Here is a 22,729-nt window from a genome sequence, read left to right as displayed (position 1 = left end):
CCACCTGGAAGCTGGGGAAGGAGCAGGGCTGCGCCCCCAGGGACTGCGCGTACTCATAGGCTTCTGTCCTCTGAATAGCTTCGTTGGTCGCGAACTTTAAAAATGGCAAACTGTGGAGGACATGAGCGGCCATCACCTTTGAGCAGGTCACCGCAGGGCCAGCGCTCCACGCGCCAGTCTGGGTTAGCCAAGGGAGGGGCTTTTCCTTTCTAAGGGAAGCGGATGCCACTATACTGATGCAATTCCTCACCTGTGGTTTGATCCAATTAAGACAAGTTTCGTGGTTTTCTTGGTATAAACCCCAAATCCAACCTGGGCCACGAGGTAGCAGAAGTGTGCGGCGTCAAGGAGCCCTCTCGAGGCTGAAGGGACAGAAAGCAGGCGGGCCTCGGCCACAGGCCCCCCGGAGATCGGAGCGCTCAGAGACACCCCAGACGGAGGGACGGTCTCGGGCTCCCGAGCATCTGACGGCAGCCCCAGGCCCGCCTTCTACGTCGGCGTCTGACCTACCCAGAGTGTCCCCCATTGTGGCCATCGCCCGGGCTTCCACGTCCACGTTGTTGTTCAGGTTGGACAAAACCATGGCCAGGTGCGGCCGCCAGTCTCCCCACTTCTCATCTCCACAACACTGAAACCAGAGACAAGCAGAAAACCCTCATCCTTGGAACACACTGCCAGCTCAACTCTGCAGTGCTCAAACTCCAGGAGCAGGATGGAAACGCTAGCCTCGCGCCTGGGAGGCGAGCCCTCCTGGGAGCGGGCTCTGAACAGATGACTGAGCTGCGGAGGCTGCCGTGAGGACCCCCATACTGACCGTGGACGCGGCTGGCATCCGCCCGGACATCAGCTGGTAGACCGTCTGCAGAGGGTCGTTGATCGGAAGGCTGTTGGCGAACCTGGGCAGACGTGAACAGAGAAAGCCCTAACTCAGCCTGGTTCAGTAAACAGGACACGAAAAACTAGTCTGGTCTCATCTCAGACGCTTTGGTGACTGGCTTGATGCTTGACCTGGGCCAAGTGTACACACTGCAATGTCTTTAAAAGGCTGTAAAGGATGCAGACGATGGAGTTCACTGAGATTTTTTTGCGGGGGGGCGGGTCACACTGCGCGGCATGCGGGGTCTTAGTTCCCGGACCAGGGACTGAACCAGGGCCCCTGGCAGTGGAAGCGCACAGTCCCGAACACTGGACTGCCAGGGAACTCCCTGCTGAGATTTTATAGAATTAAAAAGCCTGAAGTTAACAAAAAAAAAGTAACTCCCTTAGCAACGCAACCCGAGGAAGAGGGCCCAGCACGCCCACAGCCGTGGGTGGCAGACGGGACTCCCCAGCTTCCTCTGACAAGAGTATGGGGACCGGGGGCTTCCCACAGCTGACGAGGCCCGGACCCCCGCCTGCAGGCACGCCCGGACTCCTCACCTGGTCATGACTCTGGCGTGCGTCCGGCTGTCCATCTTGCTGGCAAGTAACAGGGCGTGACCCCACAAGCCGTTCTTCATCGCCGACTCCAGAGCATCCTGCAAAGCAGCGAGAGGCTCCCTGAAGCCCGAGAACAGCGGGAGCGACGGGACGTGTGTCGTCACACGCGGTCACGGAGGAAACCCCGAGAACAGCGGGAGCGACGGGACGTGTGTCGTCACACGCGGTCACGGAGGAGGAGAGGGCTCGGCTGCACGTGGAAAAGCAAGCGGATCAAAGGCTCCAACACACGCTCCCAGTTCAAAAACGAGGAGCGGGCGAGTTTCACCGTTTTCGCTGTAGCCGCAGAGTCCCTGCGGGAGGGGGTCTCCGCGTAGGAACCCCGCTTTCATCACCAGCACAGGACGAGCACACCGTCAGAACCAGGGACGACGGAGAGGTAGCACGGCCTTCTCCCACCTGTCATCTCCGCCATGAGAAAGGCCGGGGGACGTGAACTCCCCAGGCCCCGCGTGACCCCTGGGCCCTGAGGGCCTGTGCTCAGCACCAACAGGGCCTTGATTACTTCAGCCTCCCTGTATCCAAAGTGATCTGGGCCACAACTTAGAAAACTTGTGACCAGGAAGCAGAAACGTTGCAACAGAGAAATGGTAATTAAATGTAACAGATCAGAAGATTTCAACTAGCTGTAAAACGGCCACATTAAGACCATTTACTCACCGAACATGCGTCTTCTGAGTCTATCGTGACATAAGAGTGCCAAGCACTCCGGGCCCGCCAGACCCCCGCTGCCAGAGCCCAGCAGGCGCTCCAACTGTGCCCCCCGCCGCGCCCGCTGCACCACCAGGTGCCCCACAGAGCAAAACCGGGGCGTGTCCCCAAGGCGCTCCCCACCTGGGCCCGGGCTGTGCCCAGCACCCACTCGCGGTGGCGCGGTGAGCTCACCCCAACTGCGTGAGAACGCGCTGCCTCTGTGTCGCACACGTGTTTACCCCGAGACACACTACACACGGCAGGGGTGCAGCCTGAGCTCAGTCTACGCGTCTGTCAGATGACTAAAAACGGAACCTGCACGTCTGACACCAGCAGCGCTGGAGAAGCCACTATTCGCACCTTCAGAGACACGACACACGAGGTGCCAGACAGTCTTTGCAGAACAAGACCCCGGCAGCGCGTTCCGCTCTAGACGCTGGCGCCCTGGGAGCAGGCCCTGCCCCCCGCCCCGCGCCCGAGCTCGGGCCGCTCACCTTCTTGCGGCCGTAGAGCAGCAGCTCTCGGAACCGCTCCGTGTCCTTCTCAAGGGTGGTGGCGGCCTGACTGTCAGTGAGAAACGAGAGCTGGGCCTCCCCGGACTCCTCCTCCACCTGCTCTGCAGGCTCATGAGTGAAATCGATCAGGTTGGCCTCACTGGGCGACTTCCCAGGAAGCCACACGGTTCGGTGGTCTCGTAACAAGAGTTCCGCGATGTCCGTGCCCACCACGGTCTGCGAGGGGCAGCAGGGGCAGGAAGGGAGACAGGCTTAACCACAAGCAGCACCCTCCTGCGGGAGTGACGGGACCCCGGTCCTGGTCGGGGGAGGCCCATGAAGGGCCTTCGCGGGCGAGCGACTTCGACCGCCTCGGCCGGGAGCGAGGCGGGCAGGCCGCATGCACCGGACGGGCCGATGACCGGGAGCCCAAACCGCCCTTCACCCCAAACCACGCACCCCGCTTGGCTGCCGCGTCCCCAAATCACCGCCGAGACACCCGTCCTGGGGGAGCCCCTGGACGGTGCAGCCTGGCGCAGAAGTCCCGCCTAACCCTCCTCGGGGGTGCTGAGGACTCCCGGGACTAGAGGCCCACGAGAAGAGCGGTTCAAGGAAGGAGACACGTACCCCGTTCTGTCTGCATAACAGAACAATAAAGCTCCAAAGAAGACTTGCGGACTCTTTGTCAATTAAATTTTCATTCTGTAAACATTTTGTAGCTTTGCTCTGTGCAAAATTAATAACATCCACTTTATGGGTGTCATCTCTGCAAAAAGAACACACACTCCGTGAACAGCAGCCACTGCACCTGCGAGGCCGTGCTCGGCACCGCCGGCGGAGAGGCACCGCGGACGCGATCGTGGGGCACGTACTTGCCAAGAGGCCCCGGGAACGCCCGCATCTCCTCCTGCTCTGGCGTGTGTTGCAGCAAGGTCTGAGGTGGGGACAGGAGAGGGGACAGAGAGAGAGCTGTTCACGGGGGCAGGCAGGTCAACGCCCGGCCTGGCTACATCGGCAGACAGAGGAACGGACGCCATCCTCAGGACGGCCTGTCCCTCCAAGTGGGGAGGCAAAGCCTCCCTCACGGAGTATGGGCAACTTGTTCCACAACAGTGACTTTCAAACTCTGTTTAAGCAGTGAGACCCACCCCCCAGACTCTGAGGCAGGGCCTGGATGCACGTGATGGAAGAGGCCTGCCAGGGCACGGAGCAGGGCGCCCCGCACCAGCCCCCCGAGATCTTGAGGCACCTCTGCCCGCTCTCCAGAATCAGCAGTAAAATGAGTCCTGCTGGGTCCTCACCCCAAAGTCAGGAATTCACTTAAAGACAGAAAAGGAACATACAATAAAACCAAGTCTAACACGACACCCAGCGCAGACTCTGAAAATGCTGAGTCCGGGAGGGAAAGATGACCAAGCAGAACTGAAACGACCGACAAACTGAGGATTCGCGGAAGTAAACATTCCCAAGCCTGTGTCTTCAGACAACAGCACACGAGCGGAAGGTGACACACTGCAGAGCACGTGCAACCTGGAGGGCGACGCGCAGCTTCTCCCCGTGGAATTACCTCCATGCTGTGAATTTCAACCAACGCAGGCTGTCCTTCTGAAGGCAGATTTGGAATCACTTTGATGAGCTGACCCCCAGGACCGAACCTGGCACAGGTGTGCGGCCCAGAGAATTTCTCAGGAGAAGCTGGTCTCGATGGAGCTACGTTTAAATAAAATGAGAAAGAAACAACCCGTAGGTCACTTTTTAACGCTTCTGAACTAAATCAACAGCTGAGGTTTCCCAGATGCCCATGCAGCTGGAATCACAGATCATCAAGATGAACTGACTTTCAACTGTAGTTAGTAATTGTTAAATATCCTATTAAAAAACAGAACTTAAACATATGCCAGAAAAACATCCTAACCGTTAAAGTGAGAACACTCTCCTCTAAGCTGAGAACGCTCCTTTCAGAGCCGCCAGGAGGCACGGCTCACAGCAAGCAGTGCTCGTGCTTCCTGCTGCTCAGGTGGCCCCTCAGCCCCTGCGCCCTGAGTGCTCGTCACAGCCTCACCCTCAGACCACGGGCATCGGAGGGAGCGGCAAGGAAAGCGACCAGGAGTGAAACACCTCAAGCCAGACAGGAGGGGAAATTTTTAATCAAATAACGCCTTAAGAAAGTGCATTATTTTATATTTTATACTGTCATGTTCTAAAACTTCACATACTTGTGCAGTTTTCCAAGAAACAGCATTTGATCAAATATCTCAAAGGCGAATTGAGAACGTGGCCTGCGTGATAAGCATATGAACTGGAGTTTTTCAAGTTTCCCTCCAAGATCCACGGACCCGTGTGGTCGGCACTGGGGCTACACGGAGGCCCTGCCCAAGAACGTGGCAGAGGAGCCTGAGGTCAGAGCCACACTGAAGTGGACACGATGGACAGGCCGGGCAGCTCCCAGGCCTGTGAGCCAGACTGCAGCCCACAGGGCACCAGCAGCCTAGCGTGGCAAGCGCTGCCCCTCAGGACGGGCACGTGGTGGCATAGGGCCCTTGCTCGGCAGGGATGCCCAGGCCAAGCCATTGCCAATCCCCATCCTGGTGACGACTCAGTCCCCCTCTCCCATCCCAGGCTCGGGATGCCGCCCCAAGGTGGGCCTCGGCCTCCCTCTGCCCCTGTGGGCACGCAGGGCCTCGCCACACACACCTTGGTCCACGGAGGGCCAGCTGGCCTCAGCAGGGTAGCCGTACTCCGGGAAGCCCGGGGTGCCGTGGAAATCGCCGCTGTAGGGGCCGTAGGCATAATCGCCGTGGAAGGAGCCCGGTGGAGGGGGCGCCTCGTAGGGCCCAGCAGTCACGTTGCGACCTCTGTACACCTGACTCTTAGAGAGCAAAGAGCAAACAGGTGAAGTCTCTTTGCCACGCCTGCGGCGGGACCCCAGGCGGCCACCAGAACCCTGGGGCCCGGGCCGGCCCCCGCCCGCCCGCCCACCTGGTGGGAGTGGGAGCTGAAGCTGCTGTGCAGGCTCCGCGCTGAGTGCTCGCTCCGCCGGTCCACCTCCTCCCCGTAAGGGTCCCTGTGGGGCTCGGGCTCGTCGTCAAAACTCCCGGTGAAGCGGGGGTCGTACCTCCAGTGGTCGTCGTATTTCTCAGGCCTGGGGAAGCAGAGGGGCAGAGGCCGGGGCTCGGGGAGAGTACCTCCAGGGCCCATGCTCCCGTGCCACGTGGCAGTGAGCCCCCCAGGTCCTCGCCGCCGCGAGTCCCGATCCTACGGACAGCGCTCGTCAGAGCCCACCCTCGAATGGAGTCACCGCATCCCAAGGCCAAGTTCAGACCCTGCCTTAGGGTTAGAGAGGCAGGCTGGGGGTCCGTCTGAGGTGGTCACCCCTCTCACGGACCCGAGAAGCGGAGGATGAACTGACGCGCGGCGCTGGTTCTGAGGCCAGTCCCCCTCCAAGAGCCCAAGGAGAGAGCCACTGGGAGGGCCCGTTCATCCCGTTCCTCCCGATGGTGACTGCCCCCCAGGAAGCCAGACACCACTGTAGCTCTTGAGTGAATTACAAAGACCCGAGGGCACAGACGCAGAAGCGCAGCTTATCACGACCCACCCTCCTTAGCAAAATCTATTCCACCAACCTGTCCCCATAAGCATAGCTTTCCTTCCTATACGGTTCGTACTCAGGGTCATACCAACACCTCCGGTCATAGGTGCGGGGGTCCCTGGACCGAGAACCATAGTGGTACCGATCCCAGTGACCTGGATCTGCAGGCGAGAGATTAATGGGTCAGTACAATGTGCAAAAGACACCCCTCTGGCCGTCACAAAACCAGGCCACCCCAGGACTGAAGAATGCTTTCAGCCTCAGAGAGCAACCAAACTTTCCTCCCGAAAATCAGCACGACCCCAGGGAGTGTTAACTGTGAGACACCAGAGGACACGGCCGTGTCCTGCCTGTACTGTGATACCTAACGGCCACTGACAGTTTTTCTCTCAACACACGTGATTAAAAAGAAAAAAAAAATTTTTTTTTATTCGTATCTCTTTTCTCTAATGTGAGCCAAAGAGCTTTAGGAAATACTCTCAACGGATAAACAAGATCCTACTGTAGAGCACAGGGAACCATATCCAGTCTCCTGGGATAAACCATAAGGGAAAAGAATATGAAAACAGAATGTATATGTGTGCGTAACTGAGTCACCTTGCTTGCTGTACAGCAGAGATTAGCACAACCTTGTACAGCAACTGTACCTGAATAAAAAATAAACAAAATTTAAAAAATACTCTCAAAACTAGATTACTCTAAAAAAGCACATTAAGGGGCCTCCCTGGTGGCGCAGTGGTTGAGAGTCCGCCTGCCGATGTGGGGGACACGGGTTCGTGCCCTGGTCCGGGAAGATCCCACGTGCCGCGGAGCGGCTGGGCCCGTGAGCCACGGCCGCTGAGCCTGCGCGTCCGGAGCCTGTGCTCCGCAACGGGAGAGGCCACAACAGTGAGAGGTCCGCGTACCGCGCAAAAAAAAAAAAAAAAAAGCACATTAAGGGACTTCCCTGGTGGCACAGTGGTTAAGAATCCACCTGCCAATGCAGGGGACAAATCTGCCAGCCAATGCAGGGGACACGGGTTCGAGCCCTGGTCCAGGAAGATCCAACATCTTCTTAGTTGTGCGGAGCAACTAAGCCCGTGCACCACAACTACTGAGGCTGCGCTCTAGAGCCCGCGAACCACAACTACTGAAGCCCGCGTGCCACAACTACTGAGCCTGCACGCTGTAACTAATGAAGCCCACACACCGCAACTACTGAAGCCCACGTGCCTAGAGCCCATGCTCCACAACAAGAGAAGCCACCACAATGAAAAGCCTGCGCACCGCAACGAAGAGTAGCACCTGCTCGCCACAACGAAGAGTAGCCCCCGCTCACCGCAACTAGAGAAAGCCCGCGGGCAACAACAAAGACCCAACGCAGCCAAAAATAAATAAATAAATAAATAAAGCAAATGCAGAGGAAAAAAGCACATTAACATTATAAGCAAACCAGATACACCACTTTGAGCAAGCATGTGCAGAACTACGCATGAAGCAGTCCAAACACAAAAGTGGAGGAAGAGCCCCAGGGGACGCAGAAGCGGGTAGCCATGTTGGGACGGTGAGGGCCACAGCCTGGCAGGGGGACCAGCAGGGCGGCTCAGGGGACACGTGCCAAGACGCACACACTGCCAGACAGCAGTGGCACCCAGAACGTCCTGCGTCTGCCCTGTGTGATGTGGGGGCTCTGGCCACATGTGGAGCACGTCACACGTGGCCACTGCAGTGAGCAGCCGGTCCCTCATTTTACTGATTTTAATCAATTTAAACAGCCACATATGGACAAGTTACATACTCTAGAACTACTGATAATTATGCTTTGCTGGAAAATCAAAGAAAACTACTAACACGATACAGACACAACGCTACAATTAAGATATAATTTCTTAATGAAAAATAGCGATATAATTATTTCTAGACGCAAACTACTTTCAATTATTTTGGCTCTTAGCTAAGATCGTAAGACTACCAAAAGGGAAGGTTTCCTAAGAAATCCCACAGCGCGCCACTCTGCACCCAGCCGCACGAACGGTCTGAACGGTCTGAATCTGCTGGCCGTCGACCGATGAAAACGCCTGAACATACCTCCATAATCGTACTGGCTGGAATAATAATTTGCATAGTAGTCACTCTGACTGCTCCATCCACTTTTGGAATTATAGTAACCTTCAGGATACCCTTGCCTGAAAAAAACACACAGTGCTGTTAAAAAACAAATTACGTGTTTCTTAAAGTGGGACACAAATTACACCCAGAGCAACAGGCATTCACAACAGAGCACCTTGGTTGTGAAAAAATTCTCATCAGGAGATCCGAACCAGTAACAATGGTAAGATTGCAGGATTCCCTACCATACGGCAAATTAAAATGTATCTGTTGAAATAACTATTTAAGTGCCATTCAGCATAAAAGAACTAACCCTTCTCGCGTGCTCAGTGCTGCATGCTATACAGCCAGTGCTTAAAAGCAGGGTCTCACGTTTTTGACATCATGCTCAGCAGAAGCAAAAAGCACTGAGCTATCAAGACCAAGCGGGCGCCGACTGTAACACCCTCTACACAGACCGCGACCCGCGTGTCCTGCGCGGGGAAAAGGGCCCTCGCACCCTGCCAGCTGACGGCCCAGGACTCACGACACGGGCCAGACCAAGGCTGGCTTCCCAGGCCCAGCTGTGCTGCCGACCCTGAGCAGGACAGGCAGGTATCAGGTCTTCCGGGGCAGGAAGATTCTAAACTGTGCCTCGTGTACCCCTGGGGAATGGCTCGCTCCTGGGGGTGCAGCTGCCCCTCAGGAGTGTCCGGCCCCCCCACCTGCCACAGGGACAGCACCCGCTGGGTGGGGGCCCTGGAGGGAGCACCCCAGTGCACCGCCTCCACCCAACACCGGGGGGAGCTCCAGAAAAGTGACCTGACCAAGGGCAGAGCCAGAGCACGCCCACCCCGCTGCCCTCTCCAGCCCCGGGGCGCCCGTCAGGAAAGACTCCGCCGCAGAAACCCAAGGCTCGTTCTCCCCTCCTGCCGGGATGTGACCACACCAGGCACACGCACAACACGCAGGCCTGCACACATGTGTGCACACACGCACAGGGCAGGAGAGGGGAGAGGCTGCTCTCCCTCCATGTGAGCGGTGGGGACACGACAACAAAGCCCTGCCAGGTAACCCGACCCGGCCTGCAGGCGACAAGCGGCAGAGCAAGGTGCACCCCGGCCCCTGCCTCCACCCTCCCTCGCCTCTCAGGGCTTCTAGAACACACCTGCCCGCTGCTCTCCCCGAATCAGAACGCCCACTTGGGACTCCAGTCTCACCTCCCAGAGCGCCAGGCCCAGTGGCTCAGCGTGTCCCTCCCAGCGACGGAGGGGGGCCAGCTGGACGGGCCGGCTCACAGAGGCAGGGCCTCGTCTCCAGGTGAGCTACTGAAGACGTGGGAAGCAGCAAAAGCAGCCCCGATTTTGAAAGGTGGTGCGTGGACGCGGTCTTCACCCGCGCCCAGGCTCTATTACGAGCCGAAGGAGCCTTGCACCCTCATGGCAAACCCGGCCCGGTGAGACGAGGGCCCGGGGCGCGGGAGGAGCCACAGCGGGCGGGCTCTGCAGCCCCGCGCTTCCTTCGGAGCCCCCGACACCCCTGGGGGGAGGACTGTGGCCTGCCTAAGCTTTTACTCAGCAGAAGGCATGATGCCAAGACTCTTTCAAAATGCCTCATCTGTGATCGCAAAACTGAGAGGAGATCTGTCAGGGGAGAGAGAAGCGGGAGGGAGTGGCTGGCGGCCTCGCAGCCCGGCGGGCAGTGCCCGGGACAGAGCCCAGGCTTGCGGCGGCCGCTGCCAACAGACCACTCCATGTTCTGGCCCGCGCCTGCCTGGCCCGGGAGTCCGGGCACCCCGTCACCAGAGGCGGCGAAGGACCTGCACGGGGGAAACGCTGCCTCGGCACCCGCGGAGCTGTGTGCGTCCCTCGGCGACGGGACCACTGCCCGGGCTGGGAGGAAGCCCGCACGAGGGCAGGGGTGGCTTCCTGGTGGCGCTGCACAGGGTCCGGTCTGACCAAAGGCCAACTGATGACACATCCGTGACCTGGCAGCAGCGCGCTTATCTCGATTTAAAGATGCATCCTATCATCTGTCCACACCCACAGAACGTAAACACACGTTAAACAGGTCTGTACGGTTCTTTACAAACACGGTCCTTTTCAAATCACTAAGTTACTACCACAGCCGGCAACATAAACGTCAATCACCTGGCAGCTGGCCGGTCCGAGCAGTGACTCGCCCGGGAGCTGGGCCGCTCGAGCTCGGGGTAGCGGTAGCTGTCTGCGAAGGCAGCGGCTGCACCATCGTAGGGCCTGTATCTGGGCTCATAGAGGCCGTAGATGTCCTGCTGAAAGAAGGAGGCCTCCGTTAGATGCCAAGAGCCAACTCATCGAGCGACCGGCACGAGTTCTCACGGTACAGGCGGTGCTCTCCGGATGGGCCCCAGACACGGGGCTTCCTTCATGCGAAACAATCAAAACAAATGAAATCCACGGCCACATTCCTAAGACAGACTGCCCTGGCCGGGCTCAGGAGACGGCCCGCCATCAGCGGGCCACGACCCGGGTCCTGCGCTGACTCGTGAGGACTCTGTCATCTGCCTCCCGAGGTCTCACTTGCATAGGTGCCATGACCCCACAAGCTCGGGTCCCGTTTCAGACACCATCTCAGGGAAGCAAAAGAACGAGGGTCCACTGGAACGGGTCCTGAAGCTACAGGCAGCCTCAAAAGGAGTATCGTATTCTATCCTTACGAGGCTTTCAGCCCCATTACAGACCGATGAACCCCCATGGCTCTACGGCTACGTCGGGACTTGAAGTAGAGACGAGGTGACCCAGGCACGAGCCAGCATCAGTCCTTCCTGACTCAGCCTGACGCTCCACCATCACCCAGCAGAGGACGAGAAATCACATAAAATGGACTTGTTCTTAACCACTACTGGAATCTGCAGAGACACAGAGACAAGGCAGAAGGAAGTGGGCTCCCACAGAAGTGATGCTGGGCGCTGGCTGGGACACCGGGATGCAGACGCAGCTGCTGGACAAGGGCCCAGAGCAGGTATGTGGCCCCTCCATGCACTGCCAGGCCTTCCTGGGCTCTGGGCACAGCGTAATTTCCTTCTACGGGGTTCCTTCTGGATCTAGGGTTCCCAGGTCTCAGGGGTTAGGTGTGTGCCTGTTCCCACATGTGCAAAGATGCCCAAAGCCCGTGAGGCAGCCCCATCACCGGGGCAGCCCTGCTCCCTCAGCCTCTTCTGACTGCAGGGCCTCCAGTGCGGCACCTGCCCCCATGTCAGACAGTGGACTTCAAACTTGTGGTCCACAATCCTTCTGCCTCTGCTGCCCGTGGGTGATGCTGGCCAGGACGAGAGATGGTGAGAAGCGGACAGTAATCAAACGTGTGTCCACCTGGATCACTTTTTCACACTAAGGCAGGATTAAACAGAACTTAAACGGCATTCGTGGGCCTGCATCAGTGTGAAAAGAGGCAAGGGCTCTCTGGGTGGCACAGTGGGGCCCCTTGCCCTGCTGCCGCTATCACAACGTGCCTGAAAGAAGCTTGTGGAATTACGCCGCTCTCAGCTCTCGCATTTGGATTACACTCCAAACCTAACCTTTTCCCCTAAATAATTTCATTCTGAAGGAGGCATTTGAAAGACTAGAGTTTTCCTGTTGCTTCTTAGGTAGGTTTTAAGGTCCAAACCACAAAGAAGCTTCAGGAGGCTATTCCAGTTTCCCAAACTGTGCAACCACGAACCCTGGGTCTGCGGAAAGCCAACAGGCAGGACGGGAAACGAAGGTCCTTTCTGTCACGTAAGTTGGGATGTGCTGTGTTAAGCACAAATTAATCAGGTATTTATTCTACCCAACTCAATGTGCTAACGCACGGCGTGGACTTCCAAGAGAAAGGCCGCGCTCAGCAGAGCAAGCTGTGACCAGGCAGCACTCCTCTCACGAAGCAGCACGTGACGGCTGACTACGGGTCACCTCAGAACTGACCAACAGAACCCCGCCAAGGCACATGACGTGAGAAAGAAACCAGTGGTCAGGGGGCTCAACAGTCCACAAGCTCAACCCTACCTGGTAATAGTGGGGGGCGGTGCCAGGATCCGGCGGGTACGGTGAGGGGTACGGGGGCTGGTAGCCATCGTACAGGGACCTGTAATAGTAATAGGACGCCAAGTCTGGAGGCGGTGGCTGCAGCCACTGCTGGTCAGACCGCGCGGCCGCCTGGCTTGAGCTGGTGGATGCGACGGACACGCTGGAGGACCGAGGTGGTCGAGGCAGCAGCTGCTGGCCCATGTCAGCTAGAGCCGGACTTGCAGATGGATGGGCTGGGCTTGGGGGCTGTCCTTGCCCTGGTGGACCTCCTGGGTTTGAAGGCTCTGGAAGTGCTGCTTTGGGCCCCTGGGGAGGGGGAGGGGGAGGGGCCGTCTCCTGCTGGGCTCTCTCTGGGCCATGCTGGTCCTGAGCAGCTTTCGTCACCTGTTGGTAGAAACGGTCTGGCGTATGCGCCCCAGGCCCGCGCGGTCGATGACTGGAGACGGTTTGCTGGCAAGAAGCTGGGCTATCGGCTTGGGCCGGGCTATACATTCCTACAGGATTTTCCAAAGTCCGACTGAACGTAAAGTCCAGGGCTCCCGAAGCTTCATCCCGACGGCCGGGGTGATCCGCCTTACTACTATCGGGGACCGCGGCGTTGCTCACAGGTGGAACTAGCATCGCGCCTGTGCTTCCAGCAGGACCGGTACCTAACTCGGGAAGAACGCTCTCTGCTTTATGGATCTTCTGACTTTCCGGAAGCAAGTTCTTTGGAACTGGGTGAGATGGCTGTTGAACCAGTAAACTAGCAGGCTGGCTAGAAACCATTTCCGAGGTACCACAAACTGGTGGGAAATTACTCTGGGCAAGGTGGTTCGGCAGAGGCGAGCAGATGAGAGAGCCAGCTGGGGTCCCAGACAAAGGAGCGTTTTCTCCAGAATCACCCCCAGCAGCCTGGCTGCTTACTGTGGGCTTATCTGCCGCCAAAGAATCTCTCCAGGACTGATTCTTCTCATTAGAATTCAACGAGGACACAGAAAAATTAACTGGCTGAGCCAGGTTATAGCTGTGATCAGGCTGGGCGACCAAGACTGGCTGATTCTGCAGAGACTCGGCGGGTGGGGAGGACAGCAGACTGGCGTATCCGGGGCCCGCCTGGGGCGGGAGGGCCTCCTCTTCGCCCATTTGGGGAGGATTCTCGAGATTCTCGGAAGCACCAATGCCGTCCCCGCTCTGCACGGTGGGGCCGGGGCCCGGCTGCCGGGACTGCTGGCCGCACACCCCCTCGTCTGGAGGCTGGATCACTTCAGATGGCTGAGGTTTCGCGGGCATGTGAAGCGCGGGGGCGGCTGGGGCCAGGAGGACATTGCCTCCAAAATCTGGCAGCTCGTTCTGCGCCCACAGAGTCGTGGCTGGGCTCTCACACTTCACAGCCCCCTGCGCCCTGGTCAAGGGCCTCTTCTCAGGCGCAGGGAGCACAGCTTCCAAGGGTGGCCCCGCGGCGTGCAGAAGCCCGGGACTGGCCTCCGTGGGTGTGGTGAGAGGTGGAGCACAGACCCGGGGCAGGAAGAGGGTCTCCATGTTGTCGGGGGGCTGCTCCAGGTTGCCAGGGGAGGCGTCGGGCGTGGCAGCGGCCGCTCTGCGCTGCTTCTGGTGGGCGCTGGGCCCCCTCACCTCGCCCACCACGCTGGCGCGGTCGGCCTCGACTGGCTTTACTCCAGTGAAGTGCGATTTCACTGGTTCAAAAGAACTATTTGCACTCGTCTGAAATATTCCCGTAGGTTTTGGGGGGCTCGGGGCCGAGGGCTGGGGCAGGCTGCCGCGGTAGTTCTGGCTCACAGTGTTCTTGTCTGTCTCGCCTCCCACAGGAGAAGAATCGATCTGCTTAAAAAACCTCCCCGGAGCCTCATGTTCAGGTTTTCCAACCTCCTGCTGAATGAACGTGCCCCCCGAGTCGTGGGGCCTGGCTGTACCGGGAAGACCCCGAGGGCTCTGGCCGCTGTAACTGGAAGACACGCTCTCAGCCCGCGCAGGCTGCGCCGTCGCATCTGGGGCCTCGAGATTAGGGCTCCCGCCTCCAGCGTGGCCCACGGCACTGAGCCTGGGGACAGCCGGTCCGGGAAGGGGCCCGTATCTGAGCTGAGCGCTTGGGGAGGAAGGGTCTGCGCTTAGGGGCTCACTTGGCAGAACTTCCTGGTTCTGAATGAACTCTAAGTTCTCGACGTTCTCGTACCGCGGGCCACCAGCACCGTGAGTCCCCGCACGTGCTGTGTCACCCCACATGTCAACAGCGGCAGCGTTAGTGGTTGCTTTGTCGTGTCGGATGCCTGCAGACTGAGAAAAGTAAGGCTGTGGGTCTCCTCCCTGCTGCGTGGGTTCGCTGCTGGAACCCTTGAGAAAGGCCTGATAAACGCCTCCTGCCCCCATGTGTGCAGGAGGCTGGCCGAGGCCCGGGCCGGGGGAGAAACCATCAAAGTCAGACTGACCGGCAGAGACTGCTTTTTCAGATGTGAGGTTTTCTTCGTTCTCTGTCTCTCCTCCTTTGAAAAACATGGAGAGCGCTCCTGAGCCCGCTTCCGGCAGGGTCCAGCTGCTCCCGGCACCCAGGGGGTTGTGCGAGTGGCTTTCTGGGCTGTTTCCCTGAGCGAGGGGGTTAATGAGAGCCAGGTCTGACAACTGCTCTCTATTCACTCCTGGACTCAACCTGAACTCCTGGCCCGCCCGAGCGTTCCCAACTCTGGAATTCTGCCTGAATGCATTTTCTGGATCAAAGCTATTTGCTGAGTGGTTTCCACTTTGCAGGTAGACTGCCTCATTTCTCCCGTCACCGGCCGAGGGTCCCGGTAAAGACACCAGGGGGCCGTGTTGCTCGTGGCCAGGACCCTGACGCGGGTTGGACGGAGCGGGAAAGTGGCCAGCGCTGGAGGCGTGGCACACCGTGTTCTGCACAGGTCCCTCAGGGCAGGGCCGGTAATGCTGCCCTGAGGGCTGCGGGCCTCCCTGCACCGGCCCCCACTGCCCGGGCGTTTGCTGACGAGGCTGAGGGAGGAAAGGGGGCGCTGCTGGTGTCGCCGTGCCGTCGTGCAGGCTCGGCCTGCTCAGGGGTCTGTCGGGCCGTGGCGTGCTCGCCTGTGGATGGCCCACACGACAGCTGTCCGGACCCACTCCTGGAATGTACTGAGGAGGATACGGCGGGCTCTGAACTTCAGGCTCCGGGCCGGGAGCGACCTCGACTCTCCTGTTCACCTCGGGCCCAGGAGGTGCCGAGGGGCTCAGCACGCCGGGAAATGGGCTGGCATCTGACCTGGGCTGCAACGGAGGGGCCGGCAGAGGCTCGCAGGGTCCTTGGGAGCTATCCCCGGCATTTGTGTGTGGCCCAGGCAGACCAGCACGCTGAAGAGACAATGGTGGGGCTGGGCCTTGCACAACGAGTGGGCTGCTTTTAGACGAACTGCCCAATGATGTATTTTGGAGCGCCTGTCTACTAAAAGCAAACGGGTCCGTCACCGGCTGCAGTGGGCAAGTTATCGGGGCCACTGGTGCATTACTATTGGCCTGTCTCCTGTACGGGCTGTTGGACCAGAACATGTTCTGAGGACTCCCGGACGGAGGCGGCCGGACCACGCCAGACGGGACAGCCTGGGGTGGAGGTTGCATGATCGAGCTCCTGCACAATGAGATGCTGCTTACAGAAAGAAGCAGGATAGAGCTGTTCCTTACTTTGAACTGAAAAAGAAAACGAAAAAGAATTAATGCGTAAAATCCATGTATTCAAAGTCCTGGCTGCCATCAGGAAAACTAAGAAAGAAGAAAAAGGCTGCAAACGCTTTTGCACCACGCAGTCCTGAGGGATACACCTCTCCTGCCTCCACGCCCGTGAGAACTGCTGTCCTGGGCATTTCGGGAGGGAGGACCCGGGGTGACAGCACGGCCGGGACGCAGAAGCTGGCTGCGCCTGGGCCAGCCGAGTGCCTTGAGATGACTCGCTGCCCTTCACCGAGATTCAGTTACGTACCCCAGCTACGCACCCACGGGCAATGCCCACCGCCTCCACAGTGCCCTCAACAAGCTGGCAGAGACCAAGCAGAAGCCAACGCCAGTCACACCAGGTACGCAGTCCCTCCACACTTTCCTGTAAATTATCGCAGACCAAGAAAAAGCCAACTCCTCTATTAAGACTGCATATCATACTTTTCATACAGGTTAATTCTAAATCTTGAAAGGAAAACAAAAGTTAAAATTTGCTCCTCTGTTTTCTTTAATGAGAGAGCATGACAGAGTAATATAAGCTGCAAAATGAACATCTAAAATGTATTCACCTAAAACGCCTTGCATCCCACCCTGTAAAATGTCTCATTTTCTGCACCGTGGCTGGCTGGCAACCGCTAGCAAAACAAGCCGCCTCCGATAACCAGAGCTGTAGCAACGAGGCGCCCGTAAACCCTTTATGGAGAACAAGGGGATAGAATCCTCTTTGCAGCGTTGTTTGTTGTTTGTTTTTTACTAAAACACACTAAGTATAATCTTGAATAGTTAACCTGCACTTTTGAGACAAAAATCCAAGCGTGGTCTCTTTACAAAGCCCTCCTCTGTATGTCAGTCCTTCTCCCCAGAACAACCTTCACAAACAGATTAAGTGGAGCCCATCACAGAAAAATGTCAACAACGAAGGAAGAAGTGATAGGACTCCTGGGTTTAGCCCCCACGTTTCTGCAGGTGCGCAACGTTTCTGTACTTGGGAATCTTTCTGATACTCAGACGAAAGAAAAAGTGCATAAACGTATACTGAGTAAAGTTATTTAAAATGAAAGTTCCTATTCCCACCTGACAACGAGTCCTATGACTCTATGAATCCATTACTATCACTGCCCACACACACTCTCATCCCAGGCCAACAGGGAACCCTTTCTGACAGACGAGCACTTTGAAACTCACTCAAATTTAATGGAATTAAATACATGAGGAACAGCATCAGAGACTTCATTTGGTTCTAAGCTGTCATTTTAAAACAAAGAACGTGTGCAGCTCAGCTTTATACGGAGCAAGGGGAGGAGAAGCAGAGCCTCTTCCTCTTATCTGTGAAACAGACGCATCTTATAGGACATGACATCCTCCTTGTAAGGCTTCAGCAGGAGACCCTCAACCACACTAAGCAGCATTTATTAAAAAAGAAAGAATACACACACACACACACACACACACACACACACAGAGAACAGGTCCAGAGGATTTATTCCCCAGGTGTCACTGTGAGAGCCAGACTGGGCGTCAGCTGAGTGGCTCAGCCACAACCTCTGCTCCTTCTGTGACCCAATTTCTTCACCTATAAAGTGAGAAATGAAACGATGGTTTCAAAGTCCCTTCTGGGTTTAATCTTACGAAATTCTATTCACAGTGGATTCTGGGAGGCCCTAATCCCTATGGCTGTTTAACAGGGAAATCTTACCAGAATCTAAATTTCATATAACATCTATACTTAAAATGTTTCCTTGCAGAAACTTCCTTAAAATTGTTTTCTCAACTCCTGGACTAAGAATCATTTTATAAGCAAACACTATCACTTCCCAACAAAGTAGCTTTGCCTTCTCTCCCCGACAACTGAGAGCTTTTTAGCAATAGACCGATTTTATTTGGAACAACCTTCTGACTTGAACATTATTCTTTTGATCTTCTTTTATATTCACCAGCAGAAAAACAATGCAAGGGCATATCATTTATCTTTTGACTACAGAGAATTTTATTCTGTCCAGTAAGTCATTCTGTAGCCTCAAGTCACCTAACTTTAAAAAAGGCAGACTGCTTCAAAGAAACCAGCTGACCTTCCTAAAGATGCATTATTCATAACCCTAGCTCTTCAATTAAGCTGCCTTGGATCTATGTGAAATAAACACAACCTGTTTCGAAATAAATTCCCGGCTACTGAACTGAGATACTGAGAGCACGCTCCTCTCCTGCCAGGGCCGTCGCCTCAAGCGTAAGTGTGTAAACCAACCGGCGTGTCAGGAAGCACCTGGGAGTCTATGCTCTGCCCACAATCTCCCTCACGGCAACTGCTAAGCGACGTACCTATCAGACTAGGGGACACCGGACACAAAGACAGCACAGACTCCAACTTTTCTAAGTACAGAATCATACACATTTAGATGTTAAAGAAGGGAGTGTCTAAACACTGCAAAAAATGACAAGGAGCAAAAAGGACACTCGGAAAAGATGTTTACAGAAGCAAGAAGGAACCACATTAAAATCTGCACACCTACCCTGGAGAAAACTTTCCATACAATTCTGAGACTTACTGCAGTAACTGCTATTAAGGGTGTACGAGTCACAAAGAACAAGAAAGAATTGATTTTTTTTGGCTCTTACTGTATCTTTCTAAGATAACACCTGGAACCCTAAGAAAGGGCACGGGGGGAGAAAACTGCAGGGAGGCAGGCTGTGCTGAAACCTGCAAAAGTATCAACCTAGGAACAACTGTCTGTGACTCAGTTTGCTTCCTGCCATATCCGGGGATGGGAAATACCTCTCTGGTTAACATCTGCATCATATGTATTTAAAACAAAATCTTAATAAGCAACTCACAATCTCCAAACCATTTAAAACTTTTCAGGTAAAGCAGCAACAACTGATTTTAAATGGCTGTGTCATGTCCAGACGCTCTACTGTAATACTTTCTTCACAAAAAGGGCAGGCTGCTTTACACATTCCTCTGCCCCTTGAGATAAAACACAGCGCTCGACCTCGGTTGCAACATCTTGGTCACCTCGCCCCATTACCAACAGACGCAACAAGGCTGTTCCTTGGTTCAAATGTCAATCTACCTCATCGCCCGCACAGCTCAGCAGAAACCTTTCAACCAATGAACACAAAACTTCAGAACCTTCGAAGCAAAGGGCAAGCTAAACTGTTAAAAAAATTTCCTAAATGCTTCTACTCCTTAAAAAGTTGCAGGTCTGGCTTTTCTTCCAGCCTTTCCAACACAACCCCACACCAAGGCCACCACGGCTAGTGTCCACTCAGCTGATCCGACAGCCCGTGCAGGTGGAGGCCACGTCGGCCCGAGCGGGCAGGTAACCAAGGGGTCTGCCCGACCCTCCCAGCCCGCAGGCCCCCGCCCGACCGCCGGCGGCTCCCAGGAGACGCGCCGTCCGCTCCGGGCTGGGCCCGGCCCGGCCGCCTCCCTCCGCCCAGACCCCGGCCCTCACCGGCGCGCCGCAGGGCGGCCCAGGCCCACTCCGGCTACCGCCCGGCCCCTCCGCGACCCCCGGCTCCCGCCCCTCAGGAGCCGCGTGCGGAGTACGGCGCGGCGGTTTCCACAAGCGGAGACACTGCAGCCGCAGCAGCCATCTTGGCACATCCGGCTCCGGTCCCCGCGGCCACCGCGTCGCCGACGTGTCCGGCAGCGACGTCAGCGCGCGCCGCGCCCCTCGCAGGGGCCCTCGTGACACTCCGCCCCGCCCCTGGCCCCGCCCCCGCCCGCATCCCGTCTTTCACTGCCCATCCATTGGTCCCGCCCCTCGCCCACCTGCCCGCCCACCTGCCCGGTCGGGCGCGCGAGGACCGCCCTGGGACGTCGTCCGAGTTATGCCGGCTCTTTCTCCCCGTCTCTTCTGACTTAGGATGTGAGAAGAGTCGGGATTCTTCAAGAAGACCCAAGGGAAGAATCAGTCTTGAGCGACTGACGCCAGCAGGTGCACCGACCGAGAACGGCTACCCGGCTGAGCCGAGAACCCGAGCAGCACCCTGGCGCAGGCGCCTTCCTCCCATTCTGCCGTTGGACTCTTCGAAGGGAAACGGGCGGAAGACGACCGCGCATGCGCCGGCAGCCCCTGCGAACTGCGCGTGCGCGCCTCGCGGCGGCCCGCGAGTTGCCTAGTTACGACCACTGACGGCTCCTGGTTCCAGTTCTGCCCGGGAAGTTCGGCTCCGTCCACGTCTAGCTCTCGGAAAGCAGTGCCCATGTGCTCCGCACAGAACCCTGGAAGGGACAGACGCCGCCGGCCCCCAGTCCACAGGCCCCGTCGAAGCCCCACTTGCCGCCCAGGCTCCCGCTTCGGGGGTCGTCCTGTCCGCCTGCAGCGCCCAGTCGCACCGTCCCGCCTCGCCTCGCCCAGGCCCGGCCTCCTCCCCGGCTCGGCCGTCGCCTTCCCCGGGCACACACTTCGTCCGGCCCTTTCCCTCCCCGCCCCCTTCGCCACCGGCGCTGGCCGCGCAGTCCCCGGCCCCTCTTTTGTCTGCCCTAAGCCCCCTCGAGGCCCCTGACTCTTCTTCCCGTGAGCAGCGGTTCCCTCTGTGCCCAGAGATGCCCTGTGGACGGAAGCCGGTATCTCTGTGTGGTTTTCCCTAACCGTTGTTGAGAGGATATTTGTGTTGAATGAGGGCGACCCCCGAGGTACCGAGTGACAGTCTAGGCTGCTGGGCCTCAGCCTCCTGTTCCTCCCTGAGGTTGCTCCCCTGTCCTGGCGCCCACCGGGAGGCAGCATCTGAGCCCACCACCCATAGAGGATCTTAGGGAAGAGGGGTGCTGCCCTTTGTACCCTCATTCTCCCAGGGAGAAAAGGCAGGTGAAGAAGCAGCCAGCCTGGCCCGGCGCACTCACCTGCCACCCGCCTGGCAAGGGTAGGGAAGGGCAGCAGCCTGCCCCGCTTGCCCCGGCGCCTTCCGGAGGGCGGGAAGGGTGGCGCGTGTGCCTGCGCAGGTACACATCGCGCAGCCGCTGAGCTCCCAGCCGCAGCGGCTGCTGTGCTCTGGCCTGTCGGGAGTAGGAGGGTGGTCACTGATGGGACCCAGAAGCTTGGGAAGAAGGAAGGAGTGTGGTTCTTCTCTTTGTTTGCCGTGATGCTGGCAAGGGAGCGGCCACGCTGTCAGAGCCCCGGGCGGGCGCAGGGAGAGTTTCAGCCCATCTGACGTGGCCACTTTGCTAAGCTAACATTTGCCTTGCAGAAATCGAGTTCCCAGCCTGTGTCAACACAGAGTTAGGGAACATGCAGTAGAATGCACCCTGGGCCCCACCACTCGGTCCCCTTCTTCCTGGTGGTCACTGTGTTCTGCAGACACTTGGTCCCAGCAAATCATCCTGCAGAGAGATGTGTCGCTGGTACCCACCCCCACCCCCCAGCCCGGGAAGTTCAAAGAGCTCAAGAGCTCGAGCCCAGACCTTCCTCTCTGGTGGCCTGAGGGGCCCTGTGGTCAGCCCCAGTGGGCTCCGACTTGAAGACAAAGCAGCAGAAAGCAACTTGCCCAGGGCAAATTGGAGACCTCCGGGCCCTGGGGGGTTGTTAAAGGGGCAGCACGTGTGGTGACTTTAAGGAAAGCTGTGATTAGCAAAGGTGACCTGCAAGGGCCTGGGGCTTTTTTTCCCCTCCCCTCCTCCCTCCCGCTAAGCTGTGTGTGGAGACCCTCTCAGGTTCTGTCTGTCGCTAAGCTGTGTGTGGAGACCCTCTCAGGTTCTGTCTGTCGCTAAGCTGTGTGTGGAGACCCTCTCAGGGTCTGTCTGTCGCTAAGCTGTGTGTGGAGACCCTCTCAGGTTCTGTCTGTAGGCTGGTGTGCAGGAGAGGGCTCCGGGGCCCGCAGCTGAGCCATCAAGCCTCTGGGCCATGGAGACGGGGCTCAGAGTCAAAGACCATCTGCTTTGAGACCCAGCCTGCTACCCAGATGCTGTGTGCCCTTTGTCACCTTCCTTAACCTCGTCAGCCTGGGGTTTACGCAGGGTGAGCACCTGGACATTTTGGGGACTGAGAGAGGGTGCTGTTGACGCATGTGCTGGATCAACAGGTGTGAGCTGGGGCTGTCAGGGCAAACTGGGACGCGGGGGCCATGCCGAGGAGGTGCACCGCCACGACAGCCATCACTAGTCTTGATTAGGCACCCTTCCTTTTGCCTGCAATGTCCACTCCTCTCTCCTTTCTCCCAGCCTCTCCCCTGGCTCGTACTTGGAGGCTGGATACAAATGTCACCACCTCCCTGAAGCCCCCACTGGGTGGGCTGGAATCGGCCGCTCTTTCCTGGGGGAAATGTAGCTCCTCATGCCAAGCTCCGTAGTCACATGAGCTGTAGTCACGTTGCCCAGAACGCACGGGACACAGAACTGCTGTGGGCAGAGGGACAACGGGCAGAGGCGGTGCCAGAGAACCGGGCTGTCTCGTCATCATTACGGCACTTGGTCACATTGTGTTCAGTATTGTGACAGTCAGCCTCTCCCACTAGCCTGTACCTTCCAGGGTACTGGTCCAACCCAAGATGCGCTCTGAGCGCAGAGTCCACGCCACGGGGCCGAGGCTGTGAGGTAGCTCAGTGAGAGCCTTGCCTGTTGAAATGATATTTTGGATCTACTGGGTTAAATAAAATATACTATAAAATTTTATTTCGTCTGTTTCCTTTCTTTAATGTAGCTGCCAGGAAGTGTAAAATTCCATACGTGGCTGGCA

At 57.3% G+C, this 22,729-nt stretch overlaps 2 protein-coding genes across 15 annotated transcripts in view; one reads left to right on the top strand and one right to left on the bottom strand.

Annotated features, from left to right (window-relative positions):
* The window catches only part of SEC16A (SEC16 homolog A, endoplasmic reticulum export factor), a 33,059-nt gene extending 12,753 nt beyond the window's left edge, over window positions 1-20,306 (bottom strand). For 6 of the 14 annotated variants that reach the window (XR_003432393.1, XR_003432398.1, XR_003432399.1 and 3 more), the window contains exons 1-16: window positions 19,508-19,671; window positions 12,345-16,031; window positions 10,473-10,612; window positions 8,323-8,420; window positions 6,290-6,416; window positions 5,646-5,808; window positions 5,361-5,535; window positions 4,234-4,376; window positions 3,539-3,600; window positions 3,294-3,432; window positions 2,667-2,903; window positions 1,420-1,517; window positions 815-896; window positions 511-628; window positions 251-362; window positions 5-110 (exon numbers count right to left, since the gene is read on the bottom strand). Coding sequence is in view for 6 of the 14 variants with exons in the window: in XM_027104269.1 (XP_026960070.1) it covers window positions 5-110; window positions 251-362; window positions 511-628; window positions 815-896; window positions 1,420-1,517; window positions 2,667-2,903; window positions 3,294-3,432; window positions 3,539-3,600; window positions 4,234-4,376; window positions 5,361-5,535; window positions 5,646-5,808; window positions 6,290-6,416; window positions 8,323-8,420; window positions 10,473-10,612; window positions 12,345-15,962 (5,418 nt within the window). In the remaining 8 variants the exon portion in view is untranslated. Of the gene's footprint in view, window positions 1-4; window positions 111-250; window positions 363-510; window positions 629-814; window positions 897-1,419; window positions 1,518-2,666; window positions 2,904-3,293; window positions 3,433-3,538; window positions 3,601-4,233; window positions 4,377-5,360; window positions 5,536-5,645; window positions 5,809-6,289; window positions 6,417-8,322; window positions 8,421-10,472; window positions 10,613-12,344; window positions 16,032-19,507; window positions 19,673-19,827 lie in introns of those variants that run through there. The other 8 variants (XM_027104272.1, XM_027104275.1, XM_027104273.1 and 5 more) reach the window with 6 other exon arrangements.
* LOC113619376 (translation initiation factor IF-2) lies at window positions 19,227-22,658 on the top strand. Its single transcript, XM_027104089.1, is given in 7 exon segments — window positions 19,227-19,372; window positions 19,494-19,709; window positions 20,854-20,903; window positions 20,906-21,212; window positions 21,214-21,271; window positions 21,274-21,748; window positions 21,829-22,658. Coding segments are annotated over 6 exon segments (1,020 nt in total). The 3' UTR covers window positions 21,517-21,748; window positions 21,829-22,658.
* Window positions 22,659-22,729: the final 71 nt, after the last annotated feature.

The sequence above is a fragment of the Aethalodelphis obliquidens genome, unplaced genomic scaffold, assembly GCF_003676395.1.
Source record: "Aethalodelphis obliquidens isolate GAN/ISIS:26980383/991018 unplaced genomic scaffold, ASM367639v1 scaffold7, whole genome shotgun sequence".
Taxonomy (NCBI): Eukaryota; Metazoa; Chordata; class Mammalia; order Artiodactyla; family Delphinidae; genus Aethalodelphis; species Aethalodelphis obliquidens.
Note: the sequence above shows the minus strand (reverse complement) of the source record. Positions and strands in the feature narration are given on the sequence as shown.